Here is a 12445-nt window from a genome sequence, read left to right on the forward strand (position 1 = left end):
AAAACACAGATATTAAAGCAAACTATTCTGAAAATCACCCTGCAATAGAGCATCCTGGGAAAATAGGATGTGCAGCTATGGTTCTATGTATAACCCTTCTTGCCTTCCAAGGAATAATCAAAGAATCCTTCCTTCCAAAAACCCTTTTTTTCTAAGAGTGTGCTCTTTTCTCTCTATACTAAGTCACCCGGCTCTGTCATATCCTCACGTGGTCTCTCCTATCGTTGCTATGTGGGTGACAATCTCTGCGTGCCTGGCAGACGTCTCAGCTTGGGTGTCGGTCCACAACTTCAAGCTCAACCTCGACAAGACGGAGCTGCCCTGCCTCCCGGGGAACGCCTACCAGCTCTAAGACCTCTCCATCACTGTGGACAGCTCCACGGTGTCCCCCTCCCAGAGCGGAAGTAATCTTGGCGTGACCCTGGACAATACCCTGTCGTTCTCTGCAAACATCAAAGCAGTGACCTGCCCCTGCAGGTTCATGCTCTACAACATCCGTAGAGTACGACTCTTCCCAACACAGGAAGCGCCGCAGGTCCTCATCCAGGCACTTGTCATCTCCCGTCTGGATTACTGCAACTCTCTTATTACTGCAACTTATCCAGAACGCCACAGCCCGCCTGGCGTTCAACCTTCCCAAGTCACCCGCTCCTCCGCAACTCTCCACTGGCTTCCGGTCAAAGCTCGCATCCACGACCAGACCATGGGGCTTGCTTAGGGAGCAGCAAGGGGAACTGCCCCTCCCTACCTTCAGGCTCTGCTCAAACCTTACATCCCAACCCCAGAACTCCATGCAGTCGCCTCTGGTCTCATGGCCGTCCCACCACTACGGGACATCAGCTCCCGCTCAGCCCAGTCAAAGCTTGTCTCTGTCCTGGAACCCCAATGGTGGAACCTCTGATGCTAGGACAGTCCCCGCTCCCATCTTACGAAAATGTCAAGTAAGACCCTACCCATCTTCAATAAGACACCCCCTAGATCTACTTTGCTGATAACTTCTTTATTGAGGAAAAATGTACTTACTTCCACTGTTATATGTGGTCTCACCGAGCTATCTTCAAATCAAATCAAATCCAATTTATTTGTCACATACACATGGTTAGCAGATGTTAATGCGAGTGTAGCGAAATGCTTGTGCTTCTAGTTCCGACAATGCAGTAATAACCAACGAGTAATCTAACTAACAATTCCAAAACTACTACCTTATGCACACAAGTGTAAAGGGATAAAGAATATGTACATAAAGATATATGAATGAGTGATGGTACAGAGCGGCATAGGCAAGATGCAGTAGATGGTATCGAGTACAGTATATACATATGAGATGAGTAATGTAGGGTATGTAAACAAAGTGGCATAGTTTAAAGTGGCTAGTGATACATGTATTACATAAAGCAGCCACTCAATGTTAGTGGTGGCTGTTTAACAGTCTGATGGCCTTGAGATAGAAGCTGTTTTTCAGTCTCTCGGTCCCAGCTTTGATGCACCTGTACTGACCTCGCCTTCTGGATGATAGCGGGGTGAACAGGCAGTGGCTCGGGTGGTTGTTGTCCTTGATGATCTTTATGGTCTTCCTGTGACATCGGGTGGTGTAGGTGTCCTGGAGGGCAGGTAGTTTGCCCCCGGTGATGCGTTGTGCACTACCCTCTGGAGAGCCTTACGGTTGTGGGCGGAGCAGTTGCCGTAACAGGCGGTGATACAGCCCGACAGGATGCTCTCGATTGTGCATCTGTAGAAGTGTGTAAGTGCTTTTGGTGACAAGCTGAATTTCTTCAGCCTCCTGAGGTTGAAGAGGCGCTGCTGCGCCTTCTTCACGATGCTGTCTGTGTGGGTGGACCAATTCAGTTTGTCTGTGATGTGTACGCCGAGGAACTTAAAACTTACTACCCTCTCCACTACTAAGATGAATGCACTGACTGTAAGTTGCTCTGGATAAGGGCGTATACTAAATGACTCAAATATCATTTATTTTTAATTTTTTATTTAACCTTTATTTTACTTATTAATTCTAATTTACAATGATGGCTTACCCCGGCCAAACCCTAAGCCGGACGACGCTGGGCCAATTGTGCGCCGCCCTATGGAACTCCCAATCACGTGATACATCATGTGATACAGCCTGGAATAAAAACAGGGTCTGTAGTGACGCCTCTAGCACTGAGATGTAGTACCTTAGAACGCAGCGCCACTGGGGAGTCCAATGTAAACTTCATAGAATTGCTTGGTGGCTAGTATTGCAGAGAAACAACAAAACATTAGCATTTTATTTATTCATCAAGAAGGAATCAATCATTGCTCTGTGGTGCACCTTTTAAGGAACCACTTACTAGGGAGAATAGGCAGTGTGTGGGGGGGAACTCTTTGCCTGGCCCCCGCAAAATACTGCTGACAGATCTTTTTGATCTTGATAAAACGTGGGCTTCAAAATGAAGTTTAGTCATTAATTTAACTTTAAAAAACTGGACAAACCTGAGGGTGCACATGGCTTTACTTGGTCTTATCCTGTAATTGACCAACAGACTTCATGGATTTTTAACGGGCTGTGTTGCTCCTCCCAGAGGGCGAGGGGTGATGTCAGAGGGGAGTGTCTGGTGACTTCAATAGGAAATGGCCGACTTCATCACTGGTTTTAGTACTAATTTAAAAACGTTCTGTCACACCACATCAGAGTAAGAGATGATGAGATCACCTCAATGGGTGAGGCTGGGCTCTAAAAGTCTATATGCACTTATGGGAACTTTCTGAAGCCAAAGTGGAGTTCCACAGGAAATATAATTTCTCCACTTTAATGCAAAGCAAAATGAACTTTTATTATATACAATTCCATAGCTATACTAGCCGAATAAAAGACCTCAACCTGATAAAGAAGCGTCTAAGGAGAGGACAAGTGAGTGGACATTCTGTGGGAATCTGGGATGCTTTATGTTTGGCACCCACATGTCCCTGATGGGATCTTTTGAAGTGTGCAACTGAAGTAGAGATGAATCTAACCCACCTCCAGAGAGATCGGTTTAACCGTGTCCAATCTGCCCAAAAACAACACGCCAAAAAGGGGACAAACAACATCTGTCTCTCAGGCCTGGAGCCTCTGATATGGATAGGACCTGATGTGGGAACCTGTGTAGGAGGCGACAACCTGGCTTAGCCTTTGGCTTGACGTGAAAACAAATGTAGCTCGTAAACACGTTCAAAGCAAAGCATAGTCATGTTTACTTGAGTAGGTCTTGGATTCACATGGGACTTGATCCAGTTGACCAGGTCATGTGTTGTGTGGCATAACAGATAGACAGGTGAGGGTGCAAGAGCCCAGATCTTTCCATTAGGATGGTGTCTCCATTCTGCCTTCTGACTTAATGCAGCTGTATTGCCTATACATGATTTATCATGCGTTATGTGGAGTTGTATCACGCATTTTCCTCCTCTCTACTTTAGTTCTAGAAATTCTGCAGCTGGTGACTAAGAGAGACCTGTTCCTGGCTGACACACACATCCTGGAGCTGGAGCAGGAGTGTAACGAGGCGGCCGCAGCGACCCTGCCCTCATCGCCAGCAGGCGGTGCTGTCCCAGAGGACCTCAACAGCCCCGGGAGCAAAGACGGCGGCAGGCGCAAAGCCAAAGACGTGGAGCTGCTATACGAAGCCCTGCAGAAGGAGCTGTGGGCGGTGGTGCGTGAGTCGCTGCGCTCCCCAACGGCGGGGCCCAACCTGGGGCTGGTGGTGCAGGTGCTGCAGCAGGAGGAGCAGGCGGACCGGGACTGGGCGCAGGGTGAGGGGGCGCTCCCCGGAGGCCCCAGACCCAGGCAGCTGAAGCAGCGGTGGAAGGAGGCGGTGGCGGAGGCAGCAAACGGGAGCCTTCCCCAGAGGAACGAGGCCCGGCGCGGAGAGCTGGCGGACTACCTGGACAGGGTGCGGACCCGGGTGGTGGAGGACCTGGGGGCGGCCAAGAGGAACGTGGTGCCAGTGTACCCAGAGGAGTATGAACCCTTCCAGGTGTACCTACAGAGCTACCACCAGGCGGTGGCCCGCAGACTGCAGAGCATCACTGACGACCAGCTGCTGATCACAGATATCTACTCTCTGTTGGACTGGCTCTACAACATCTATAACAAGTGGGTGTCCATCTTAAAGGCAACTGAGTGTAGACTATTGAATAGTTCATTCAATAACTGTGTATTGCAACTTGTGATTTTACACATATCAGATTTTGTAAGTAGCAGAGTAGCATTACAAAAAAAGGAATGAACAAAAGTATATAGCTAAATGTCAGGTTGTAACAAACTTGCATGAACCACAAACTTGTCAGAAATGTTTCATTTCACTTTATGCTTTCACGGTAAAGCATGTTACAAGGTGGTGTGATGTTATTGTACTTAATACTGTGCATAAATACTGTCGATTATACTGTAGATAAACAGTCGTTTATTAGTTAAGTGTTACTGTATGGGTATGCCACTGACTCTGGCCTCCTACTGTAATCGCTCCAGGGACGTCCTTGGAACAGTCAGCATGACGACGCCCTTCAACAGGTCCCAGCTGGGGCCGTTGTTGCCCTCGGAGACCGTGGACAAACTGGAGCTGGACTGTCTCAACTGTGTCAGGGTAAGGGCCGACCATCCACCCCTCACCCCTCCTCATTTGGTGCGCCCCGAAAGGGTGCTCCTATGGTCCTTCCTGTCCACCTAAAGGGAGGGATATCACTCTGACCAGTGCAGCCAATCAGTGCGCACCGTCTCAGGGTCAGCTCGTGGGTTTTCCTGTCTATGACGGACAACACACAATGGAAGCCAGACAACAGGCCATTTAGCTCAGGTCATTACGCAACTCACTTGCGAGTCAAGTCCAGGTAGGCTAGAGCACTGTTGTGTGTGTGGTACTCTGTTCACTGTTGGAGTTCCAGGGCCCAGGGACCATGTATGTAGACATAATAGTAGTCCACAAGTAAATCCTGCAGAGGAAAAAGAGCACTGGGTTTATTGGCAGCGTGGCCTGTGGGCTGGCAATCAATCATGCCCCTGCGGGTTCACCCACCAATGAGAGGAAACCTTCACCTAAAATATAAGGGGATGTCTACAAAGGGGATATTGATCAGAACAAATGAAGCCAGATTTACAGTATTATCTGTGATTCTAAGCCTGTTTCCATCTTGATGTCTTGACGGCATCTGTTGGGAATATTTTGATGCTTAGCGGCTGCAGAGCTCACAGTGGTTCAGTGCATGGCGGAGTTGTGTCTGACCGTGCGGTCTGGTTGCGTTCCAGGAGAAGGTGACGACGGAGCTGTCTCAGGTGCTGGATGAGGAGGAGAAGCGTTGGATGGAGACGCTACACATCGAGGAGTATCAGATCACGCTGGCTCGCACCGTCATCCAGGTAAGCGCACACACACACACACACACACACACACACACACACACACACACACACACACACACACACACAGGGATAGATATCAGGAGTAAGTAATTGATTTTGATGAGGCCGGTCATGATGGTTTTGTATTGCACGCTAAATGTGGTCACTTCGTATTTTGAGGATAAGCTCATCCATCTGGTGGAGCAGAGGAAACATTCCTCAAGCAGCAGCCAAAGTCAATACAGACACTTCCCTTAGAACTCCATCACAGCTCACTGTGTTAGAGTCCCTTCACTGGCCTCTAGTGGCCTTGATTGGTACCAGCACTTTCTACACAGATGCAGTAAAAGAAAAAAAGAAAGAGTCAAATAGCATTTCACACATAATACATGTTTGCCAACATTACATCTGGTATGTGTGTGTGTGTGTGTGTGTGTGTGTGTGTGTGTGTGTGTGTGTGTGTGTGTATGTGTGTGTAGAGGCTGCAGGTAGATCTCGAGCAGTCAGCTGCCATCAACAGAAACCTGGGTTCCCTTGTGGCTCAGTGCAGTCTGAATGGTCTGGCCGACTTCCTGTACAGGTGAGAGGACCACACACTGCAGAATGACATGTTTACACACTGTAGTAGTCCTAGAACACACTGTCTCATTACATATTACATAATAAGGCCTAGAGCACACTGTATTATTACATATTACATAATAAGGCCAAGAACACACTGCATCATTATTATTACATGATAAGGCCTAGAGCACACTGTATCATTACATATGACATAATAAGGCCTAGAGCACACTGTATCATTACATATTACATAATAAGGCCTAGAGCACACTGTCTCATTACATATTGCATAATAAGGCCTAGACCAAAGTCACTGTCATCGTTCTTAGAATGAAATGAGTATTACACAGGGCCAAACCTATAGTTGTCTCACTGCCCACTGCATTTTATTTTGCAATAATGCTAGAATATATCAACTGGAACCAACCAGTTCAACTGGAATATGGAAAGGAACATCTCTATGAGACATTCTAATACTGTTAAAACTGCTTAACTTCCAGCTTCCAAAGGAAAGTGGAGATGTTCCACGAGTGTCTGGTCAACATGGTTGGGGATAACGAGGATGGATATATCTCCAAGACCATCGCCCTGGTCAACTGCTGTCCCCCTTTCAGGTAGGACTGTTGTAGCAGGATTAGCCTGCATTGTGTTACAGTCGGTCCATTTCCCCAATAACGCCTTCAATGGAGATTCCACCCCCAAAATATATTTTGGTATTTGTTTTGCAGCCAGTATGATGCAAAATGCATCACACCGGCTGTATTTCTGTAAAAAGTTATATATCTTGAAGACTCGATTGCTGACATGCAGAACATTTTAGGGCCACAATGGACTAATGAATTTATACCAAAATATCGTTTTTGGGTGGAGTTTCCCTTTAAATACTATACTCAAAAACAATTCCCCAAAATGGTACATGTTAGCATTCAAGTTTTCAAGGACAGAGCAAAAACTGCCTTGGTGTGTTTTCAGAATATTCCTTAAAACATGCATAAATCATGTAAGTGTACAATGTATTCATTAATCTGCTGTGACTGTGTGTGTGCAGGGGTTTTGTCCAGCGCTGTGTGCAGTGTGACCCTGCCATCAATGAGGACTCAGCCAGGCGAGCAAACACTTCCCTGGACAGAATAGTCAACCAGGGAGTGAAGGTGCTAAGTGACAGACTGTATGAGCGCATAAGGGTGAGTGTTCTTAACACACACACACACACACACACACACACACACACACACATGTAAACACACACACATAGGATTCCTAAACACACCCATGGTCACAGCTTTCTAACACAACATGTAAACAACCTCACACACATACACTGCTATGTCTTACTATACTTGTGTGTACTTTTTGGGAACCAACAATTGATTCCCATTCAAAATCATATTTTCCCTAACCCCTAAACCTCAACCTAACCCTTACCCTAACTTTAACCCCTAACCATATATCCTAAACCTAACCCCTAACCCTAAAATAGCCTTTTTTACAAGTGAGGACTGTCCTCACTTTTCAGAATTTTAGTTGGTTTACTATTCTGATGATGACTTCTGGTACTCACAAGTACAATAAAATGTAAAAACACACACACACATAGTAAACACACACACACACACACACACACACACACACACACACACACACACACACACACACACACACACACACAGACACGCAGACACGCACACACACACACACGCCCTCAAGCATCCCTCAGTCTGCCATGTGTCCCAGAATATATAGCACATCTTATCAGTGTTCTCCACATGGCTTGCCCTCAAAGTTCTCAGGGATGTGCTGAAGAACTGATGCCCTAAAATAGCCGCTCCAATGTGACAAACATGGTTAAATAAGATTAGATTGGCAGCATGCCACACAGTTACTGGCAGGCTATGAAGTTCCACTCCTCTTCAGTAGCCGCCATAGAGACGGGCAGTGCCAGTCTTCCAGGGGCACAGTTGACCGAGCTGGGGCTTTTTATGCTGTTGTCGTTGGGTAGGAAGTCCCAATCTGGGAAATGATTGGTCTAAACGGCCCACACATCCTCATAGGAAGACACAAACCCAGTCGGGTGACTCAGTTAGCGATAAAACACGGATCTGACTCAGGTGCCACATCCACATCTCTCTGTCTCCCTCGCTTCCTAGTCTTCTTCATTCTCTCACCATTTTCCTGTCTCTCTCTCTTGCTCACTCACATTTTCCCTCTCCTGGCCATATTTAGCCCTTCTTTGAGAAGCTGGTGAAGAGGAAGTGGCTGAACAACACAGAGACCTATGAGCAAATCGAGTCCCATATTAAGGAACACTTCAAGAAGTTCCGCAGGATGGACAGCCCACCCTATCAGGTACATGGCAGAGACACAGCAAGTATGAGCCATGTAGACATGGGGAGGCTCTAAGGTCCTCCCTCTGGCACAATGTTACAATGTGCACTAATAACTCAAAGATATTTGATTGGTTTTAATTCTAAGCATAAAAAAAAACTGAATGTTCAGGAGAAAACTGTTTTTTTTAAATTGATTGACTGAATGGATAATTGGCTGATAGAATGAATCAATCAATCTTTCCCTCGTTCTCCCAGGTCCTGGTGGGAGAGGTGCATAGACGGGTTCTGATGGAATACCTGCGCTCCCTCATGAGGGGGAGGATCATCTGCACGTCACTCAGAATGAGGAAGAGGATGGCTGGACGACTGCGTGACGAGGGCAAGCAGGTCAAAGTGCTCTTCAAAGATCTGGTGAGTCATTCTAGAACAACTATGTTACACTGGAGAACCGTAGTCGGATCAACAGTGCTGCCTGTGACATGACGCAACGAACGGCGTGTGGCGTGTGCATGTGTGCGTGTGTCCGTGTGTGTGTGTGCGCGCGCGCGCGTGTGTGTGTGTGTGTGTTTGCTTGCACTCATGAGTGTGTGCTCATTAATCACATTTGACTGGTATGCGGCCTGTCTGTGAGAGTTACTGAAACAACTCCGGATGAGTTCAAACAAAGGAGACGTGAAGAATACATAAATAAATAAATAAATCATATTTGACCTCGGAAGAGGGGTTAAAAAGAAAAAAGAGAAAAAAGAATGGCTACTGTAACCTAGATAGAGATGGATGACCAGGCAGGCCGTTTGCACAAGGGGGCAATCACCTCAACCTTCACCCCAGCCCACTCCCTATCCTTCCCTCTGTGGCGTCCGCCCCTTTCTCCAGATAAGACATCCATTTGTCACCTCTCCGGACAACAGGATAGCGTTGTTTACAGACGAGTGGTCTGGCATCCTGCCCTGGGCCTTAGGAGCCCTGACAAGCCTTTGGGGTTGAGTGGAGGACCAGACGGTTTAGTCCTCTCAGAATAACAGGGTCACTTTGATGCTCAGGCGATTGAGTTTGCACGCTCAATACCGTCGCTGTACTTCTAACCTTTGGTGTTTTGGGTCTATGTTATCGGATGGTTCCCTCTAGTCAAACGAATGTGTGAACATCACCAATCTAGTTGTAACCATTAAGGCTTGAAATCACTTCATCTAGGTCTGGGTTTGAGCCGTTGCCAAGGGAGTAGATTCAAAGGCATTGAGTCAGAGAATAGCCTGTTGACCTGTCATGACGCTGCAGAACTACTTGAACATCAATTGCCCTGTTTAAACGGTTGTGTCCTCATTTGTGCTGTTTAGAGGATCTGTTCTGATCCCACCTCTCTCTCTCTATCTCTCTCCCCTTTAGGAATCTCCCTCCTCCTGGCTGGACAGTGCTATCCCACACCTCTCTGAGATCATCCTCCTGGAAGACATCCCCTCCATCCAAATGGAGGTGGGGGTCCTGGTGAGGGAGTTCCCAGACATTCGGTAAGGAGCACGTGAGGCAGCGATCATCTATGCAGAATGACAGCCATATTTTCAGGACTTCCATCGAGCCACTTGAGCGTCAATATTTCCAAAAGCTTAGGTGGACTGAAACACCCCAAAAGCAAACATGGCTACTGTTCTGCATTAATTATGGATGGCAAATGGAGGACTTGTTAAAAGCAAACAAGAGCTGAGTCATTTCCTTATTTTTATGGGGAGCTGTTGGACGTCGCTGGCACACATTAAAGGGGGGTCTTGTCCGTTTGTCCGTCTCGGGTCCTGGGCGAAAACAAAGCAAAAACACGTACTTCCTGCCCAGGGGTGACATGGTAGCTGTGTAGCACAACCTGGCGTGGGCAGGCAGTCCTCATTGTAATCTTTTCTCTAAATTAAGATTTGTCTCCATCCGTAACTTATAACAGACTCGCATGTCTTGTTTGGAATCTTGACTTGAATCTAGAGAATGCTAACCATTGACAGAAACTACACCGTACAATCCTTGACATATTGCATCAAGTATGACAAATCCCTCTGTAAAGTACACACCTGATGCTTGCAACTGTGCAGGGCATTGACCCTTCAGGGCCTCGTACTATCCTGTACACTATGTACAATAATACCCTAGTTGGTTTCATGGCATAATTTGCTCCAAATACCAATTGCAATCTATCACCTGGTTGGATGGAACTGCTCGTTAATCCTCCGTAGTAGCGAACAGAAAAACAAGGTTTCCCGGAAGCCAAGCTGCCCACCACTTTATCTGCGTGTTATTTTTGGTGATAGTCACTGGTCGTGGTGGGAAGTGAGTTTGGGCTCCATCATCAAAATCAAATCCATGTTATTGGTCACCTACACATGTTTTGCAGATTCTATCGCGGGTGTAGCGAAATGCTTGTGTTCCCAGCTTCAACAGTGCAGTAATACCTAACGATTAAAAACAACGCACGCAAATCACTTTTTTAAAGAAAGAAAGGAATTCATAAATATTAGAACAAGCAGTGTCTGAGTCCGGAATATAAATATATATGTATAGGATAGTGTTTGTAGACAGTATGGACAGTATATAAAAAGGAAAGGTGTGTACAGCAGTAGTTATATAGGATGACCCTTGACTAGAATACGGTATATACATATGAAGTGGGTAAAACAGTATGAAAATATTATTAAAGTGACCAGTGATCAAAGACTATGTACATAGGTCAGCAGTCTCTAACATGCAGGGTTGAGTACCGGGTGGTAGCCGGCTAGTAACAGTGACTAAAGTTCAAGGCAGGATACTGGGCGGAGGCCGGCTAGTGGTAACTATTTAACAGTCCGATGGCCTGGAGATAGAAGCTGTTTTTCTGTCTCTCGGTCCCAGCTTTGAAGCACCTGTACTGTCTCCTCTTTCTAGATGGTAGCGGAGGTGAACAGGCCATGACTCGGGTGGCTGAGGTCCTTGTTGATCCTTGGCCTACCTGTGACAGCTGGTGCTGTAGATGTCCTGGAAGGCAGCCAGTGTGCCTCTGGTGATGAGTTGGGCTGACCGTGCCACCTTCTGGAGAGCCCTGTGTTGCGGACGGTGTCCACAATTAGCTCCTTTGTTTTGTTGGTGTGGAGGGAAGGGTTATTTTCCTGGCATCACACCGCCAGGGCCCTCATCTCCTCCCTGTAGGCTGTCTCGTCGTTGTTGGCAATCAGGCTCACCACTTTTGTGTCGTCTGAAAACTTGGTTGACTTGGAGACGTGCATGGCCACACAGTCATGGGTGAACAGGGAGTACAGGAAGGGATGAGCACTCACCCTTGTGGGGCCCCCGTGTTGAGGATCGGCGTAGCGGAGGTGTTGTTGCCTAACTTCACCACCTGGGGGCGGCCCGTCATGAAGTCCAGGATCCAGTTGCACAGGGCGGGGTTCAAGCTTAGTGTTGAGCTTAGAGGGCACTCTGGTGTTGAGCTGTAGAAGGCTGAGCTGTAGTTAATGAACAGCATTCTTACATAGGTATTCCTCTTGTCCAGATAGGATAGGGCAGTGTTTAATACAATGGCGATTGCGTAATCCATGGATCTGTTGGGGCGGTATGCAAATTGGTGTGGGTCTAGGGTGTCAGGTAAGGTGGAGTTACTACCGTCCCAGGGCTAGGGCTGCTGTTAGTGTTTATGGCTGCTTGTCATTCAGCCTTGTGCTGCTGCTCAGCCCAACAGAGAGGAAGTGGAAGTCTCAACAGAGAGGAAGTGGCTTCAGAGCCGCTCGATTTCCATAGGCCAAGGTGTCAAATCGGAGGCCAGTCAGGCACCCTAAAACAGGGACAGATGTTTTACTAATTGTGTTTGTATGTAAGGGTGTGACAGAACCATTTGGGAACGTTCTCTAACTAACTATTTTGTCTAACTTCCCATGTTCCTTTGTGACTTGCCTCAGGGCTGACTGCCTTCTCAATATTTTGATGATTCTCTTTATTCCTACCCATATCATGTCCTTGTGATGGTTCACTCTGCCATTGCAGTGATGCAAGATACACTCTTTTCAACTCAACTCAACTCAACTCAAGGCTTTATGTGGCCTATATTTTTATTTTTATTTTTTTAACCTTTATTTAACCAGGCAAGTCAGTTAAGAACAAATTCTTATTTACAATGACGGCCTAGGAACAGTGGGTTAACTGCCTGTTCAGGGGCAGAACGACAGATTTGTACCTTGTCAGCTCGGAGATTTGA

At 46.9% G+C, this 12445-nt stretch overlaps 1 protein-coding gene across 3 annotated transcripts in view; it reads left to right on the forward strand.

The window, feature by feature from the left end:
• Positions 1–12445, forward strand: part of LOC115141577 (tumor necrosis factor alpha-induced protein 2-like) — a 35752-nt gene that overhangs the window by 21934 nt on the left and 1373 nt on the right. For all 3 annotated transcript variants that reach the window (XM_029680576.2, XM_029680577.2, XM_029680575.2), the window contains exons 4-12: positions 3433–4108; positions 4484–4598; positions 5258–5368; positions 5830–5930; positions 6415–6528; positions 6963–7098; positions 8138–8260; positions 8497–8652; positions 9628–9749. In XM_029680576.2, coding sequence (XP_029536436.2) covers positions 3433–4108; positions 4484–4598; positions 5258–5368; positions 5830–5930; positions 6415–6528; positions 6963–7098; positions 8138–8260; positions 8497–8652; positions 9628–9749 — 1654 coding nt within the window. The remainder of the gene's footprint in view (positions 1–3432; positions 4109–4483; positions 4599–5257; positions 5369–5829; positions 5931–6414; positions 6529–6962; positions 7099–8137; positions 8261–8496; positions 8653–9627; positions 9750–12445) is intronic.

This window comes from Oncorhynchus nerka, linkage group LG14 (genome assembly GCF_034236695.1).
Source record: "Oncorhynchus nerka isolate Pitt River linkage group LG14, Oner_Uvic_2.0, whole genome shotgun sequence".
Classification (NCBI taxonomy): Eukaryota; Metazoa; Chordata; class Actinopteri; order Salmoniformes; family Salmonidae; genus Oncorhynchus; species Oncorhynchus nerka.